The 19,134-nt window shown below is 48.6% G+C and overlaps 1 protein-coding gene across 3 annotated transcripts in view; it reads left to right on the top strand.

Moving 5' to 3' along the window:
- Positions 1 to 7,801: 7,801 nt before the first annotated feature.
- LOC102818400 (alpha-actinin-1-like) overlaps positions 7,802 to 19,134 on the top strand; it is a 124,538-nt gene continuing 113,205 nt past the window's right edge. For 2 of the 3 annotated variants that reach the window (XM_006865575.1, XM_006865574.1), the window contains exon 1: positions 7,816 to 7,920. In XM_006865575.1, coding sequence (XP_006865637.1) covers positions 7,816 to 7,920 — 105 coding nt within the window. Of the gene's footprint in view, positions 7,921 to 19,134 lie in introns of all 3 variants that reach the window. The other variant, XM_006865576.1, reaches the window with a different exon arrangement.

Below are 19,134 nucleotides of genomic sequence, written 5' to 3'. Positions count from 1 at the left end.
TGCAGTCAGGGAAATTCAGAGGATGGATGGGGAAAAGTCCACAAGGAGCCAGCATTGCTTCCCAGATAAATCCCTCCACTTTCCCTGTTGTCCTGACCTTCCCTCACTTTAGTTGCACACTTGATCCCAGAGATTTTTTTCTTTCTTTAAGAACCGTATTTCTAAAATTTTTTAAAATAAAAAAGTCATACAAACAGAACAAAAAAACAACCCTGCTCCAGCTTCCTATCAAAACAACTCCTACCTGAGCCAAAATGTTCCCTAAACAACTACTCAGTGGATATTTTATTGAGCATCTACCATCTACTTTGGAGTCCTGGTGTGGAGCTGTAGGATAAACGCTGGACTGCTAACCACAAAGTTGGTGGTTCAAACCCATCAGCTGCTCCTTGGAAACCCTATACAGGATCGCTATAAGTCAAAACAGACTCCACAACACTTAATGACAACAAACCATCTATTCTTAGAGACCCAGAACTACACTTGTCTTGTTCACTCTTGAGTTTTTGTTTTCAGCTGTGTGGGGACAGAGGAGTTACTTGATAAATATTTGTTTGAATGAAATTCAGGGTATTAACAAAATACACATGTCATTGTTCCTTACCTCAGATGAATTATAATTCAGCATTTGTATTGACAGCAGCAACTTTCTCATAAGAAGATTATTAATTTATGCCATTAAATTGAATGGATGTTATTTATTCAAATGGTCAATAAGCATATAAAAGATTAAACCCATAAGAAGAGATCACTATTCATCCACCATAATAGCTAAAAAAAAATTTTTTTAAAGGCAATACCAGGTGTTGTGAGGATATGAAGCAACAACAACTTTCACAATTTGCTGGTTGGAGAATATAGTGGTTAAGATTATGTGTCAAGTTGATGAGGCCAGTGGCAGGTATTATGTAATCATCATCCATTTCATGATCTGATGTGAGCAGCCAATCAACTGAGTGGAAGGTTTCCTTGGGGTTGTGCCCTGTATCCAATATATGTGGATGTTCTGGCAAAGCTCACCTTGTCTTGATCCTGCATCCAACTTGTCATCTTCTGGCCTCCTGTTCTTAGAATGTAAGCCAGCAGCCTGCAGATTTTAGATTCATCAGCCCCTTCAACCACTTGAGTCAGGAGAGACTCTTGCCTGATGCCTGACCCACAGGTTTGGGACTTACCAGCTTCCACAACTGTGGGAGCCATTTTCTTGAAATAACCCTTCTACGAATCCCTGGTTTTGTTCCTCTAAAGAACCCTAAAACAAAGACAAGGAATCCTAAGAAAAAATTGTTACAGTCAATTTGGAAAGTTGCCTGGCAGTATCTACTATCGCTACACCTATGCCTATCCTAGGGAGTTCTGGTAGCAGAGTGGTTGTGAGATTGGCTCGGGACCAAATGTTACGAATCAGACTGCTAACATCAAGGTCAGCAGTTTGAAACTACCAGCTGTTCCGTGGGAGAAAGATGAAGTTTTCTGCTCCCATAAAGATTTATAGTTCAGGAACCCTGTACAGGGTCGCTATGAGTCGGAACCAACTCCATGGCACATAACCACCACCACCACATGCCTACCCTAGAAACTCTGGTAGCATAGTGGTTTTGAGTCGGGCTAAAATTTGGAACAGCCAGTCCCGCTGAAGAAAGATGAGGTGTTCTGCTTCCATAAAGATTTACAGCCTTGGAAACCCTATGCAGGGTCGCTATGAATTGGAACCGACTCCATGGCACACCACCACCACCATCACGCCTACCCTTGTTTGTTGTTAAGTGATGCTGAGTTGGTTCAGACTCATAGGTATAAGGTTTCCGAAGAGTGTCTGGTGAGCTTGAACGGTCTAGCGCATTAACCCACAGCACTACACCAGAACTCCATGCATATCCTTTGTTGTTGTTGGTAGGTGACATCGAGTTGGTACCAGCTCACAGCAACCCTATGCATAAGAGAATGAAGTACTTGGTCCTGAGCCAGTCTCACAATCGTTGCTACATTTGAGCCCATTGCTGCTGCCTACTCTATGGTCAAGTAATTCTACTCAGTATATTCAAGAGAAATGAATGCAGGAATGCATATGCCTACCAAAACCATGCATGCAAATATTCATAGTAGCAGTTTTATTTATTCATTTAAATTATTTATTTTTGTTGTTGTTAAACGTATACCCAGCAGAACATATGCAGATCCAACACTTTCTGCATACACAACTCAGTAGCACTGATGACATTCTCTGAGCTTGTAATCATTCTCACTCTCCTTTCCACATTGTCCCTCCTCCATGAACATTACTAAGTTGCCTATTTAACCTTTCGAGTTGCTGTTGTCAATTTGATCCCATATAGACAGTTCACATAGTGCTCAAGGCAGACATTTTTTACATGTCAAACTAAATTTATTGTTTGGTTTTTAACAGGATTTCAGGGGACATTTTTGGTTGATGGTTTAAAGATTATCTCAGGGCAAGAGTTGCAAGGAGTTATCCAGCATCAGTAGCTCAATAAAGTTTGGATTCTATAATTTGAAATTCTGTTCTGCATTCCGCCCCCACCCCCTTTTGATTAATATTCTACCATAGAATCCAAGACAATCAGTAATGGTAGCCAGATATCTTTCAGTTAGTTCTTCTAGCCTCATGGCAAAGGAGGCAGCTTTATTCAGAGTAGCTGCAAACTGAGAACAATGCAAGTGTCCACCAACAGGAGGATGGATAAATTAGGATACACTCATCCAATGGAATACTAAACAGGGTGTAAAAGACAGAACTGTCTATACAAGCCACAAGATAGATGATTCTCATAGACATTAAACGGAGTGAAAAAGATGTCTGCATCAAAGTGTTTGTACTGTTTGAGTCCATTTATGTGAAGTTCAAAGACATGTCAAAATAATCATTTGTAATTAAAAATCAGAATATGTCAGGAGGTTGGAACTTCCTGGATGGAGTAATTGGTGTCTTTTAGTGGCATAATCAGTTTCTTTTCAACTGCTAACCTAAAGGTTGGTGGTTCAGACTCACCCAGTGGTGCTACATCTGTAAAGAAAACCCTGTGGAACAGTTCTACTCTGTAAAACATGGGCTAACTATGAATCAGACTTAATTTGACAGCCCGAAGGTTGGTTTTGGTTTATGTCATGGATTGGAAAAGGGCATGAGAAACCTTCTAGGGTTCTGGAAAGGCTTTTTCTATCTTGATCTAGGTGGTAGTTACATGGGTTTTGTTAAGTGCTGTCAAGTCATTTCTGACTCATAGCAACCCTGAGGAGAGACGGGTGGGTTTGAATCCTCCAACCTGTGGTTAGCAGTCCAGTGCTTATCTTATAGCACCATACCAGGACTCCACCATGTATACATAGATGTATGTTGTTGTTGTTGTTGTCAGGTGCCATTGAGTCAGAACCGACTCATAGCGACGCCATGCACAGCAGAACGAAACAATGTCCCATCCTGGGCCAACCTCACTACCGCCGCCAAACTCGATGCCATCAATGATGCCACCTGGCCAATCCATCTCGTTGGGGGTCTTCCTCTTTTTCTCTGACCCTCCATCTTACCCAGCATGACATCCTTCTCCAGTGACTGTTCTACACGTGTAAAATTTCACCGAGTTTTACATGTAATTCGGTGCACTTGAATATGCATTTTATTGTATGTAATGCTCCAAAGAATGGCTTTATTTTCCGGACTTCTCTGACATATCTGATACTGTGGGCCTTTCCACTTTGAAACTTCATTCCTTTGACTTCCATGATATCTCCTGACTGACCGGGGTTCTTGTTCTTTATCCCCACTTTCAGCCCTTGGTCTTCTCCTCATCCCCACTGGAGCATTTTCCATGGATGTTCTCATGGTGTCAGTACCACCATATGCAGAGGACTCTCAACTCTGTCTCCTCCAAGGGTTTGTCATTGTTGTTACGTGCAGTTGAGTTGGTTCCGACACATAGTAACCCTGTAGAGTGTGGTGCTGTGGGCTAATGTGACAGGCTGCAAATTCGTTTGAACTGCAAGGTCAGCAGTTCAAGCTCACCAGCTGCTGCTCCTAGGAAACCCTATACAGTGTTTCAAAGGCGTGGTTGATGAGTTTGAACTGCCAACCTTTTGGTTAGCAGTCTAATGCTTATCCTGCAGCACCACACCTGGACTCTAAGGGCTAGGGCCATGCAATGACTACTTGCTAAACAACTACATCTGGACTCTAAGGTACCTGAAGTTCAGTGTGTCCAAACTCAATCAATGATCTGCCTCCAAATCTGCCCATCTGTAATTCTTTTTCTCAGGTAGTTGTATTTTCATCATCCACCAGAACATACTATGCTTAAAGCAAGATTTCTCACCATTGGCACTACTGACATATAGGTCAAGTAAGTCTTCGTTGTGGGACACTGTCCTGTGCATTGCCGAATGGTTAGCAGCATCCCTGACCTCTCCCCACTAGATGCCAACCTCCCTTTTTGCAGCAACCAAAACTGTCTCCAGATACCACCAAGTATTAGGGAGCAAAGTCACCCCCTGAGTTAAAGGCATGGGTTTAGGAGCAGCACTTTGAATCCCTTCATTCTGTTTTGCCTCTTGCTGAGAATTCAACTTTCCATCCCAGATATACTGAATTAGAATCTACAGTTTAACAAGATCCCCAGGTGATTCTTATGTATACTATAATACATATATATTTATACAAGAGTGCTTGAAAAAGTTTGTGAAGAAATGGAATTCAAAGATAATGGAATTTTTCCACAAACTTTTTCAAGGTCTCTCATATTGTTGTTGTTATGTAATGTCGAATCAGTTCTAACTCACAGAGACCCTGTATAGGATTTCTGAGGAGCAGCTGGTGGGTTTGAATCACCAACCTTGTGGTTAGCAGTCCAATGCTTATTCTACAACGCCACACCAGGTTTCCTACAAAAGGTGGTGAAGCCCAAGTGAAACAATTCATTACAGACTAGTAAGGAAGCACAATCTGCCTCTGAGTGCAATATGGTCTGTCCCATATGAACCTTTCTGTAAAGAGCTGTTGTTGTTAAGTACCATCCAGTCAATTCCGACTCATAGTGGCTGGTGGGTTTGAACCATCAACCTTGCAGTTAGCAGTCCAGTGCTGATCCTACGGTGCCACACCAAGAGTAACATCTCTAACTCCTTTCTCTTTTCCTCACCTTCAATTCAACACTGACAGTTGATTCAGAGTTTCACTGGTATCTTCTAAGTATTTCTTGTTAATATGTTCTTCATTTTTAACAAAGTTACTGCAATGGTTTTGCAACTGGTCTCACAGCTTCCAGACAGTCCTGTTCCCCTGAGATCTACCCTTTACACAGCAGTCCCCTTCCACGCTCCTTGCCTGAATTTCTAGACCAGCCAGGTTGAATCTTCAGACACTCCTTTTACACTATGCAATTTCCTGCCCCCAATGCATTAAGTCACTCTGTTCCTTCTACCTGGAATAACATGCCACACTCCTCTGCCTCTGGTTGACTTATTCCTTAAGGTTCACTTGAGTTTCACCTCCTCCCAAAAGTCCTCCCTGGAGCTTTCTCTCCATGCTGGGCTAGATGCCCCTCCTCTGTGCCTCCACAGTACAGTGGTCATAGGTCTCTGACTGCACACATCTTACTGTATTTTGGTTTTGTTTCTGTGCCTTGCTAGGGTGCAGTAATTACATCTGTTTCATCTCTATATACATAGAATCCAACAAACCCCCTTGACACATGGAAGATGCTCAGCAAATATTTATTGAGTGAATACCGTACCAGCCTTACCCACTGTGTTAGGCTTGGAGTCATAGTTTAGAAGTGGTTATAAAATAGCCCATAAATCTGCTGTCTCTATGGCTCAGAAGCAGTGCTTCCTCAGCCAGGGGCTTGTGGAAGGCACAGTGCTGACGGGTAGCACTTACATAAATGTGTGTGGTTAACTAATGATGCAGGGAGCAGTGACAACACGGATATCTGCTTACAACAGCATCAGCTGGCTCTTTGAGAATCGCTGGCACTTTCTTCATCCTTTCCAGCGCTGCAAACGGTGGCCTTCAGTTTCCTAATTCATGACCCTGTCAGTGAATCCTTCTTTGCCTCCACTCACTTCTGGGATGGCAGACTTGGGCTTTTGTATCTGACTCATCCTTCATCATACAAATATAAGCAACGATTACTTGGTGACCTGCCAGCATAGTGGTAATGCGTTGGGCTGCTAACTGAAAGGTCAGCAGTTTAAATCCACCAGCCGCTCCGCGGGAGAAAGATGAGGCTTTCTGTTCCCATACACCCTATGAGTTGGAACCAATTGGACTGCACACCATCAGCACCATTACTGGACGCTGGACGTTGAGGCACTGGACGAATCTATTGGAGGTGTATTTGCTGCTGTTCTTTAGACTCGCAGTCCCTCAGAGAACACCACCAAGATGTGAGGCCTCCCAACTTCTCGGTCACTGCAGGACCCGTGCATTCAAACCCTACTCCTGAGGAAGGACGCCCAGGCTGCATTCCCAGAGGAAAGGGACAAACAGAAGTTTCGTCCTTCCTCCTCCAACAATAACGCTTTGTTTGTCTGGCATAAGGTTACAGGGCTGGCTGTGGGGGCCTGAGATTTTTGCCCCATCCTTTTTACGAGCTCATGTTCCTTGAACCTCATTTCCCCCATCTATCAGGTGTGTGTGTGGTGGTGATGGTGGTGGGGGGTAGCGTGAAGTAGGTAGGTTTGTCAGGGTCTTCCTTCCTTCTAATATTCAGTATGCTGCTCTAGTGCATCGAAGAGAACGAGGCTGGACTAGCGAAGGTAAATTCCAGTGCCGACAGCCAGCCGAGCGTACCCTAGAGGACCTAGCGGGAGATCCCGGGAAGTCAGCTACTCAGGAAGCCCCGCGGTGAGTGGTCATCTGAGCCAGAGGGCAGACCGGAAAGAACGCTGCGGCGAGGCGGGAACTCTTGGTAGCCTCCGAGTGCGATTCACTAGCGAAAACCCTGGCTTTACTGGCTGAGAGGTCGGCGGAGTTGTGCCGGGCGGGGGCAGGGGGTGGGGACGGTGTAATCAGGAAATTCCCAGGAAATTCCTTTCCACTTCGTCCCTTCCCTGCCGGCACCCAGGACTCCCTAGAAAAAAAATAAAGAAAAATGCTTTCTGGGCTTTCTAAGGCCCGCTCTGGGGCTCAGAGCGCGCGTGGGAGCGCAGGAACGCCCGCGCGCTCCAGTAGCCCGGCCTTCCTGCGGACGGGGGAACGGTCCAGTCCCCCGAGATGCCTGAGGCTCTCGAGCGCGCTGCCGATCCGTCCCCAAGCTCGAGGAGGCGTCTCCGGCTACGGTCCCGTTCAGCTTAAGCTAGTGTCACATGAGCCACAGGGGAGTGGGAAGCTGGAGAGAGTGGGCGGGGGCGTGCGGGCCGGGAGGGGGCCGCCTAGTCCACCTATATGCGCCGCGGCCGGGCTGACGGATACCAGGAATTCCCAATGAGAGGCGCTGGGGGGAAGTTTGGGCAACTCAGTCTGGCCAATAGAGAACCTCGGGAGGGCTCTGCCCCTTCCCCCTCCCCCCGCCCTCTCGGCTCCCGCAGCGCGAGTGTGCCCGCCTGGCTCAGTGTGCGTGGAGATTAAGTCCGAGCGCCGGTCTCGAGGTAGGCGTCGCGAGCTGCCGCCACCGTCACTGCCGCTAGCAGCAGCCTTCGGGAGCAGCGCCGCGGCGGAACTAGGCGCACGGGAGCTAGCCCGGCCCCACCCGCCCCACTCGCCCCACTCCCTCCCCACGCCGGGGCAGCAGCAGTAGCCGCCAGTGCCGGTCGAAGAGAAGGTGGAGGAAGAAACCCAGCCCCTAGCACGCGCGCACCATCATGGACCATTATGACTCCCAGCAAACCAACGACTATATGCAGCCGGAAGAGGACTGGGACCGAGATCTGCTCCTGGACCCGGCCTGGGAGAAGCAGCAGAGAAAGGTCAGCAACCGCCCTTGCCTCCACAGCCCCCGGCCCTGGTCCCTGCCGGCTCCTCCAGCGGCGCCCCCGGCTCGGAACAGATTCCGGGCGTTCAGTGGCGGGGGCGGGAGATGCTCGTCGCTGGAGGTTGGGGTGTTGGGTTACAGGCGCCGGGCGGAAGGGAGACTGCCCCTGCCCCAGAGCCGGCGAACGCCCACCTCGAGTGCAGGAAGGTGGGGTCACCGGCGGACTTGGGAACCAAGATCTCGGCGTCCTTGTTCCTGCTGCCCCATCCCCGCGTGGAGAGAGCGTGGGGGCGGTGCGCAGGAGGCAGGGGCTGAGACCCCCGGCGGGTGACTGCTAGCTGCGGATCGATTTTCCCTTCTCTTCCCCGCCCCCTGTCCTCTTCTCCATATGGCTTGTGGTGGCAGCACCATTCACGGGCCGCCTTGTGCTCGGTACCTGAGGGGGGCAAGCTTCCCGGGACTCTGCACCCCCTAGTTCCGGCCCGCGGGTCGGTGGGAGAGCAGACGCCGGAGGGATTGGCCGCCGCCTTTGGGTCTGTCTTGTGCGGGACCCGCTGGCGTGTGACTGGGGCTGTGAAAACCAGGGGCGGGGGGCATACGCGGACTCCTCCGCGGGCCCTGTGGGGGCGGGGTCAGGACTGTAAGCCGTTTTATTGCTTAACTCTGTGGGTTGGTAACTGAGCCTCGGAGGGGCTTGTGTCTACGTCCTGGACCTCTGACCCCCTGTCCTTTTCATGGAGAAGACGAATTTGGGAGCTTGCTGTTCAGAGTCGAGGAGCCCTAGGGTTAGAGACTGCCCCGGGGAGATGTGGGTTCGGTTACTGGGGATCCGTACTTAAGCCGTGTCTCAGGTGCCCTGTACACCTCACCACCTGGTCTGTTCTACGAAACTAGGAAACTAGTGATGGTAACCCAGCATAGTGGCCATTAGCAGGAAGAGGTCAGAACACCAGCTTTGGGGAGGAGGGTGCCCCAACCCTGACACTGCTTCCTGCCTGCGGGGTGAGCTCTTGCCCCAGGCAGCCACGTACCCTGAACTACACCCCCCTTTCCCATCCGGTTCCTCCCCATTTCCCCCACCCCAGCTGATCTGGGAATGGGGGGGCAGGATGGCGCGTCCCTTTGGACAGTGCGGTTAGGGCTGGGCTTGAGGGAGACTGCTCATGTCCAAAAATGGTAACATTCATTCCCTTTTTTAAACTTTAAAGGGGGGGAGTTTAGGGAGCCGACTGAACTTTTTTTTCAGCCAAAGGCATCCTGTATTAGCTCACTCAGGAATCCTAAGCCCTTTTCCTCACTTCATCAGACAAGCAGAGGTAATTTGAAACACACACAAAGGGCTTTCTCAAAGCTGGGAACCTGGGGGCCGCTGGAGTGGCTTCTGCACAGCCTGACCCTATACAACTTCGTGGGAAGGTGTCCCCGTTTTGAGCTGACTTTTTTTGTAATGTGGCAGCTTCTCCCCTTCCTGTCGGCCCCCCTAACGAGAGAACTGGGCTGTGCGTCCAGTTGACTGTTCCCAGTCATCCAGTTTATTTATCCGAACCATTGGGCAGTGGGCGGAGCTGAAAGTTGAGGGGGTGATTTGATTTCCATGGAAGGCAAGACCTGGAACTCTCTCTCTCTCTCTCTATCTGGAGTGAAGCGTTTTTGAGACTAGATTTAAAATTGAACAAGAGGGTTGGGATTGGGGTGGTGGGTGTCTTGGGATCTCCTATGGAGAGTCGATGAGGTGGAGACATTATTGTTAACTGAGTATCTACTTTGTGTCTGGGGAGTGAATCTGGAGGGCAGGACTGAGATAGAGTTAAGGACTGAGCTGTCCAAGAGTTAGGGTCCCATTCAGCACTGTGGGAAGTTTCCAGAAGCAGCAATTCTTGTCTTCCCAGCCCAGAGCATCAATCCTGCACATTGTAGGCACTCAGTAATACTGATCAAATGACTGTTTATATTAAGTATAGTTGGGGAGAGAATTAGAGACTAGGTGGAGGTAGGTGTAGGCTTCTAGACAGTCAGGCAGGAACAGGGTCGTGGGCAATATGGCTCTCAGGGGTCTAATTCACTTGCTCAGGTCATACCACACTACCTATATTGTCTCAGTTCATATGAATCAGGCACACATGAGAATGAGGAAACAGGAACAGAATGGGACGTAACTAGTGCTGAGTCCCGGGCCTGGTGCATGGTGGGACTGGGATGCAGCCACAGTCAGGGGCAGGCAATTTCCCCTCCCTTACCCCTTGTTGATAAGGGAGGCAGGAAAGCCAGACTTCCAGAGCCTGTGCAGTATCTGTACTGGGGAGAGCCAATACCAGCTGGCTCTGATGGGGTTTGAGGGAGAAGTATGGCAAAAGGAGCTGTGGACCCAGTTTTTTCCCCTTGCCACTGATTCTCTGTGTGGGTCTCAGTTTCTTCATCTGCAAATTTCAGCCTTGCCTAGTTTTTAGCAGGTTGGTGAGGATATAAGGAGGTGGTATGACATTCCAGGAATCAGATTTAAATACTTTTTTGCTTTTAATACCCTTCCTACTGACTGTGGGAGGTGAGGGTTGAGTGGGACCTGAACTCTCACGTGAACCAGTACCAGAAATTCCAGATAGAGTCAGAAGAGTAAGTGTGAGTTGGGTGGTATGGTGCAAAGGTTACTTGGAAGGGAGGTAGAAGACCTTAGATTTAGCCCTGGGGCCGACTTTCATTCATTCAAAGGCTACTCAGTGAGCATCTACTATGTATGAGGAACAGTTTAGAGCCGTAAAGAAGATAGCCATGATCACTGTATTTGTGGTTCTGCCCTAGTTGCCTCTTCTGTAAATGGGACGAATGTCCATCTGCTGACCCCTCAGGGCTGTCACAGTGAGCAGGTTAACTGACGTGGTCGGAAGTGCTTCCTTGGTGAATGGGAGGTCTGATGAAGATGCAGGTAGAAGTCTGTACAGGCAGGAGGCATATGACTCAAGAACTTGTGAACGGTTGGCCATGGTGTGTCATGTCTTCAAGTACCGTGGCTGGGCTCACTGCCTGCAGACACAAACTGCCATTAGTTTGAATGAATGAAGGAGTGTTGCATACTTTTCCTGCTTTCACAGTCTTCCTGACCTTTGAGGCTGGACTCTGAAGCCACCTTTTCTGTGGGCAGCAGGTCAGAATGCTCATCTTCTCAGGCTGAGAGCAGCCTTGGTTTGTCCTCTCACATGGATCCTGCCCATGCCCTTACAGGGATGTGTGTTCTCGGTGTTTTGCAGCTGGACTGGCTGGGGAGAGTGGATACTGGGTAGGATCCTGGCTTGACACTTCCAGGTTTGTGATCTTGAGCAAGGTACTTAAACTTTGCTGAGCCTACATGCTCATTTGTAAAAAGGGCTAATGCTCACCTTGGCATGAAAAGAGACACAACCTGGCAGCTTCTGCTGTTATTCTTTCTTCCCTTGTAGGTCCTGGAGACTCTGGCTTAATGTGTATTTCCACAGGTGCCAGCCCTGAGGCTTTTTGCATGTAGGAGTTTAATCAATATTTGTTGAACAAAAGGATGTTGAAACACACAGAGAGGTGTGTGAAGGGAGCAGTGAATGAAGGTAGTTGATAAATAAGGCACAGGGCCCAATCCTGCAGCAATGGTAGCAGTGGAAGGCCTCCTTATTTATGGACTCTCTTCTGGACTGGCCCAGGAGCGAATCAAGGCCCACCATCTGGGTGGGACACTCTGAAGAGGGAAGGGCCTGCAGTTGATGGGTTCACCTGAGGAGAAGAAACAGAGCAGCGCTGTGAAGTATTAGGACTCCTAGTCCTGGCTGATGGAAATAAAACCTGAAAGAAGACGTCTGACTCCATTCTCCGCCCTTGTTTTGCACTTCTGCCTGCTTCACGCCATGCTGGGGTCCCTGAGAGTAGGGATCCAGCCTGTCTTGTTCTCTGTGGAGTCAGTCCTTAGTGTCTAGCCCAGGGTTGGACTTGCAGGTGGTCAAGAAATATTGCTGAGTAGGTGAATGCATGTCATCATGCTTGACTCCCAACTTTGCTTTATGTTCCAGATATACCACTCCTTATCTGTAGATTTATGTGCTCTGGGTGCAGTATAGGTTCAGATCATGACTTCTCTATTGTATGATCTTGGACAAGTCACTTACCTGCTCTGTGTCAGAGGATGCTAATGGGGACTCAGGGATAAGAATAACTCTTGCTTGATAATAGTTGTGTGGAGTCCTGGTGTGGCGCTGTGTGTTAATGCGTCAGACTGCAAAGCCATTTGAACTGCAAGGTCGGTGGTTCAAGCTCACCAGGTGCTCCTCGGAAACCCTATATAGTGTCACTATGGGTCAGAACTGACTCGACTGCACTTAACAACAACAACAGTAGTTGGGTGGGGGTTTAAATGAACTAATGTATGCCAGGAATGTAGCTTAGCATTTAGCTTTTCGTGAGTGTTCAATAACTGAGGAAGTCCCTGGGCAGTGCAAATGCTTAATGAGCTCAGCTGCTGAGCAAAAAGTTGGAGGTTCATGTCTACCCAGAGGCAACTCAGAAGAAAGGTCTGGTGATCTACTTCCAAATAATCAGCCATTGAAAAGCCTATAAAGCACAGCTCTACTCTAACACACAGGAGATTGCTAGGGGTTGGAATCAACTTGACAGCAACTGGGATTTTGAAGAAACAGTTTCTATGGCCTTTACCACGTATGGTTTGAGGCAAGATGTAATACAGAAGCCTGTCTTTGAAGGAGCCAAGGTTGGATACCGGTGTATTGAGCTCTGTCCCTGAGATCAGCTCTAGTTTATTCCAAGTCATTTGATGGTTCTGGCTTCTCAGCTTCCTCACCTGTAGAATGAGGACAGAGGTCTCTTGCCTACCCTCTTTGCTACTTCCTAGGAATTCAGGATGAAGGGATGGCTATTTTAAGTGCTTAAAAACCCTATTAACTGTTCTGTGAAGCATGAACTTCCTCTAGAAGAGATTTAGTCTGAAGGTGACCTCTAATTCTGTGGATAAACAGCTGAAGGCATCCTTTGGGCCTCACCTACACCTCCTAGCAGTTAACCCAGTCCTACCTAGGGACCTGGTGCAGTCTCCTTCCTTTCCAAAGCCTGTTTCCTGTGGGTGTGCTGAGAGGGGTACCATTCAGGGTAGAACAGTGATTGACAAAGCCTGAAGGAGAGGTGGACTGGTGCCTGTGGAGGCCAGCTGGCCCTGGATCAGGCCGGTTCGGGCTGCTTCTGGCTGCCTTGGGACAGACAGGTGGAAGAAGGCCTGGGAAGCACTAAAATGTAGACTTTCCAGTTCTGAGAAATGGGAGGATACCCAGGGACTGTTGAGGCCCCTGGAGGTGGGCTTGTAGGAGGAAAAGACTCCAGGCTTCTGCAGGCTCTGGAATCACCAGCCTTTCCAAAAGGAAAAAAACTTCGGAGGTACTGCACTGCTGGGTTGGTGATGGGGTGAGGAGGCCCTGATCCTGGGCCTTCCCTGAGAATGTGAGAATAGCCAAGCCAAATGGATGTGCTGTAGTTTGGACTTCCGGTTCCTTCTCCATCTTCTGGAGGAAGGCCTGAGGCTGGGCACCTGGCCAGTTGACGTTACACCATAGCCTGGTTTGAGGATTTGTCACACAAGACTTATCCTCCTGTGGGCCTTGGGCCTTGGGCCAAGGAGAGGTGATCTCCTCAGCAGCCTACACCTATGAGAGTTTCTGCTCCACCCCCTCCTTCTAGCCCCAAATAGTGGAAGAGTGGTGACCATCTCCTGTGGGGTCTGTCTTTGAACATCATTGAACCACTGTTGGGTATCACATGCCTGACTCTTGTAGGGGTTCTGCAACCATAGTTTAGGTGGAGAGGAGACCAGAGAGACACAGAATTGTACCAGGCTGTGCTGATGATAACCAGAGGCTTGATCAAGACAAATGCCATAGCCATTCTGGGACTGAATTAGTGTAGCGGCCCGGACTGGTGGAGGTGGCGTGTCACAGGATTGGAAGGATCTTCTGGGAAGCCACACCTCTGTGGCGGTCTGGCTGTATGTGTGTAATCCACACAGGTGTAGGTAGGAATTGCTACCCACAGGCTGCTGCAGGCCAGGGGCCACGCCCTCCCATTGTTCTCCCATTTTGTTCTTCTTTCCCATTCTTTCTGCTCTTCCTGAGCTGACCTCTTGCCCTAGGAGAGGGAAGGCCAGGCTGTCTGTATCTGCCCAGGTGTTCCTAGCTAGGGTCAACCTAGCACAGTGGCCCCATGTATACCCCCCTGAGGATGGGAAGAATTTCCTAGCATGGAGTATGGAGTGAGGGACTGTTAAACAGTTGGGGTTCAGATCTCCTCTTGAGTGTAGTCAATGTGTCAATCCCACTGCAGGGAAGACCCAGGGATGAAAAGATTGCAGAGGGGTCTGCTGGGAACTCAAGGCTTCTGATGAATAGGGCTAAGTTACTAAGGTGACTGGGAGGGGTCCCGAGCCCACCAACAAGGTGGTTTAGGCAGTTGCAGTTTGCAGGTGGGAATCCTGGTGTGGCGCTGTTAGATAAGCACTGGACTTCAAGGTCAGCTTGAACCGAAACTTCGGTGAATCAAAACTACAAGCCATCCCTTGGAAACCCTACAGGGTTAAGAGTCAGGAACTGACTAGGTGATGCTTAACAAGGCAGAGAGACCACAAAGGCAGAGGAAACCCCCTTCCTGATCCTCTTCAGACAGGGGTGCAACCCCAGTTGAACTCATGATTCACTTCAGGTCTGACTCCATCTGCGAGGCACCAGATGGCTACTACTTGCCCTGACTTGGCAAGGAGTCTTGGGAGTGGTTGGGGGTGCAGGGTGAGGTGGCCAGGACACATGCATACCAGGGCTCAGAGTCACCCTGGAAGCCCACCTTACTCTTAAGACAAAAAACAAAAAAAACCAAACTCCAATTGCCACTGAATTAATTGTGTGTGACTCATGATGACCTCACGGGGTCAGAGTAGAACTATGTGCTGCAGTGTTTTCAGTGGCTGATTTATTTAGGGGTAGATTGCCAGGCCTTTCTTCTGAGGTGCTTCTGTGTGGACTTGAACCTTCAGCCTTTAGGTTAGCAGCTGAGCACATTAACTTTTGTACCACCCAGGGACTCTGTTCCTCTTAATACAGGACCACAAATTGTCCTCTTGTTCCCAGACTTAGCTTCTCAGAATCCTTCCTTCTCAGCTGGCTTGGCCAGGCTCACCCTTCCCTGACTCATTGTTCTCGCCTGGCATCTCTGGCTGGGGCTACCTGGCAGGGTCTGGATGTATGGGGCACCTTGAGTTCAGTTCAGTATGTGGAGGTCACCAAAGCTGTGTGAGGAAGCAGCCCTAACCTCAGCTTGCCCCTTGTCCATCCCCAGTCAGCCACCCCAAATGACATCATTGATTGTAGATGGGATAAGCACAGGGCAGGGGCTTAGTCCAAACTCAGTCCCTCCCAGCAAAACCAGTGAACACTGGCTGCTCCGCAACCTGGGCAGGCCATCTTTCCAGGCCAGAGAGTGGAGCAGGATTGGTTATATGTTGAAAAAAATTACTATTTTTTAAATAATAATAGTGAATTGCTTTTAGGAGCACCTATCTCACGGTCCTGGTGTGGCGCTGTGGGTTAATGCGCCAGACTGCAAAGCCGTTTGAACTGCAAGGTCAGCAGCTCCAGCTCACTAGCTGCTCCTCAGAAACCATATACAGGGACGCTATGGGTTGAACTGACTCGACGGCACTTCACAACAACATCTCACGGTCAGCAGTTCAAAACTACCAGCTGTTCCATGGGAGAAAGATGAGGCTTTCAGCTCCTGTAAAGATTTACAGCCTTGGAAACCCTGTACAGGGTCGCTATGAGTCAGAACTGACTCCACGGCACATAACAGCAACAACAACATTAAGTATCAAAGGAGCTTTGGTGGAGCTATAGAATGAGCACGGAACTGCTAACCACAGGTCAGCAGTTCAAACCCACCAGCTGCTTATTGGGAGAAAGATGAGGCTTCCTCCTCCTATAAAGATTTATAGCCTTGGGAACCCAGACAGGAATCAATTTGATGGCAGAGGAAAGGGGGGTGTTGGGGATGGGGTGGTAGGTGGTGGTGGTGGCGGCATTAAGTATTAAAGGTCCCTGGGGTGGGGGTGGGGTGCAAGCTGTGGTATGGTGCTGCAGGATAATACACTGGACCACAAGGTCAGTTTAAGCCACAAGGTTGGCGGTTCAAACCCACCAGCCACTCCCCAGAAACCCTATATAGGGTCGTTATGAGTAGGAACTAACTTGATGGCATTTAATAATAACTAACTTAAAGGAGTCCTGGTGTGGTCCTGTAGGATAAGCACTGGACTGCTAATCAGTCACAAGTTTGGCAGTTCAAACCCACCAGCCGCTCCCTATGTTGCTGTTAAGTGACGGCAAGTCTTTCCTGACTCATAGCCACGCTGTAGAGGGTTTCCTTCCAGGGGGCAACTGGTGGGCTTGTACCACCAATCTTTTGGTTAGCAGTCTAGTGCTTATCCTACAGCACCACACCAGGACTCCTAATAGGGTTGCTATGTGTTGGAACCGACTTGATGCCACCTAACAACAACTAACCTAAGGTTGGTGGGTCACACAGCACCAAGGACTGGCACCAAGACTGGCAAAGCTTATAGCCGAGAAAATCCTTTGGTGACATTGTACTTTGTTACATCTGACGTTGCTGCTAGACAGAATTGAATACATACAGTGGCTTTCTTGTAAATTTAAATCAAGTATCCAGCACTGTCCTAAGAGGTCTACATGCATTAACCCCTGTGAGGTGAGCTCTGCTGTTATCCCCAGTTTGTTGATGAGGGAACTGGCCCAGAGCAGTTCAGTAACTTTTCTAAGATCTCACAGCCAGCAATTGGTAGAGCTGGGTTTTGAAGCCAGGCAGTCTGGCTCCAGAGATCGTATTCCTCACCACTTTGTTCTGCTGCTTTCTTTTGCTTATAAAACAAATGCTTCCATATCTAGGAACATCTAACCCAAGCATACACAAGGCGAAACCTCAGTGATGAAAATGTTTTGGAATTAGGTTGTGGTGATGGTTGCATAACCTTGTGAATAGACTGAAAACCACTGGATTGTCTGCTTTCAAAGGGTGAGTTTCTTGGTCTGTGAATTATAGCTCAGTTTTAAAGACTAGTTTATATAAAGACAAGGACAGTTGGCGTCCCACCTCCCAGGTGAATGTGCTCACAGGAGTGCCTGGTGGCTTTTGCCACCTTTGTCTTTCTCTCATCTGTGTGCCCGTCCTCTCTCTGTCTTGCTATTGACTCTAGGGGTCAGGGGTCTGGGTTGATGGTGAATGAGTAGGAGCCGATAAGAAGAAAAATGTTAAAAATGGCAGCTTTCATAGAAAGCGCAATGTATGATGTGGCCTGTTTCTTAGAAACTGCCTTAGATCCCAGATACACACAGGCAAACAGGCCCAGGTGGAGAGAAAAGGGGTGGCTTTCCGCAGTTGGCCAAGTCCTTGAAGGGAATTCCCCTTAGACCTGCGCCTCTAAACCCTGTTGGCCTGGACTGGCTTCTCTCTCACATACCCTTTTCAGGGTTAACCTGTTGGCGACCTCAGTGAGGCAGCCAGCCTCCCCATGGCTGGAGCTGGGAGAGCTGAGAACCCCCCCCTAGAAGGCAGCTGCACCATTCTTGGAGGTTGCCTAGCAATTGTGGGGAAAGGTGGTTTAGCCCACTACAGAGGTGGGAGGAGAACAAAAGGCAGTCAAGGATGGAAATCGGGACTAGATGCAGACGATGCTGTTACCCTGGAAACTGCCTGCTTAGTCCTTGGCTCTAGCAGGTACTTACTTCTGGAACTAGGATCAGCTCTTGGTTGAGAGGGAGTGGGGTCTTCTCCAGACTCGTCACCCACAGAGTTGGGGCCAGGAGGCGTAGAGAAATCCTTCTTGTACAGGGACTGGGCAGACATGTTCTGTCAGTGGCCTTGTTTAACATTCACAGCAGCCTTGTGAGGAATGTGGGATGATCACACTTTGTAGATGAGGAGTTTGAGCTTAGAGCTATGAAATACCATGCTCACAACCCACTCCAAGGGAGGACTAGGAACAAAGGTACTGGCTCTGTTGGTCCTTAATGGGAACGTTTCATTTTGGCTCAAAGCATCCCTCAAGCCTAAGATATGGTGGTGGGTGGTGGTTGTTTGCCGTGGAGTTGGTTCAGAATCATAGCTACCCTGTTTGCGAGGCTGTAAATCTTTACAGGAGCAGAAAGCCTCATCTTTCTCCCACGGAACAGCTGGTAGTTTCGAACTAATGACCTTGCGGTTCGCAACCACTATGCTACCAGAGCTCCTTAAGATATGGAAGGGTAACTAAACACTAAGGAAAAACATGCAGAGAGAAGGACAGCTAGAAAGGAGAGTTAACTCTCTTGCTACCAGTATGTATTAAGATGCTATATCAGTTCCCCAAATAAGTAAAAAGAATAGCAGCTTGCACTATTAAAGGCTGGATGGTTTAGGTGACCTCAAACTGTCAAACAGCCCTTTGAGAAAGATGCTATTGTTTTCCTTTTGGTGGTGATGGTGTATGTGGGTGTGTCGGCCCACAACTCATGGTAGCCCTGTGCACAATGAAAATTAACACTACCCAATCCTGCTGCATTTCCACAATTGGTTGCAGACTGGACTGTTGTGATCCATAGGGTTTTCATTGGCTGATTTTCTCAGAAGTAGATTGGGCTTTTTTTCCTAGTCAGTCTTAGTCTGGGAGCTTCGCTGAAACCTGTTTGGCATCACAGCAGCATACAAGCCTCCAATGTGAGAGGGGTGGTCCTGCTATGCATGAGTCTGGGATTGAACCCCGGTCTGCTGCCTGGGAGGTGAGATTTCTATCTCTGAGCCACTGAGGACTTGTTTCCTTGTGTTGCAGATAGAAGTTGAGGCTCAGAGAGGTTAAGTATCTTGTCCCATACAAGTGAACCAGGACATGAATTGACCTCAGAGGCTTCATGAATACAGACACACCTTTTGCCGCTAAAACAATGCTATGTTAATTAGGAGACAAGACTTATGTAAATGAAATAGTAAGATAAACCAGAACCGCACAGTATGGTGTCTAGTTGAGTAATCATTATATGATTCATGATTTTTAATATTTATCCTTTTTACATGTGTTTTCTTCTTTCTTAATCATGATAAGCAAATGTATGTCCATTTTATGGGTGGAGAAAGTAAGGCTCAGAGAGAAGAT

This window comes from Chrysochloris asiatica, unplaced genomic scaffold (genome assembly GCF_000296735.1).
Source record: "Chrysochloris asiatica unplaced genomic scaffold, ChrAsi1.0 scaffold00079, whole genome shotgun sequence".
Lineage (NCBI taxonomy): Eukaryota > Metazoa > Chordata > Mammalia > Afrosoricida > Chrysochloridae > Chrysochloris > Chrysochloris asiatica.
Note: the sequence above shows the minus strand (reverse complement) of the source record. Positions and strands in the feature narration are given on the sequence as shown.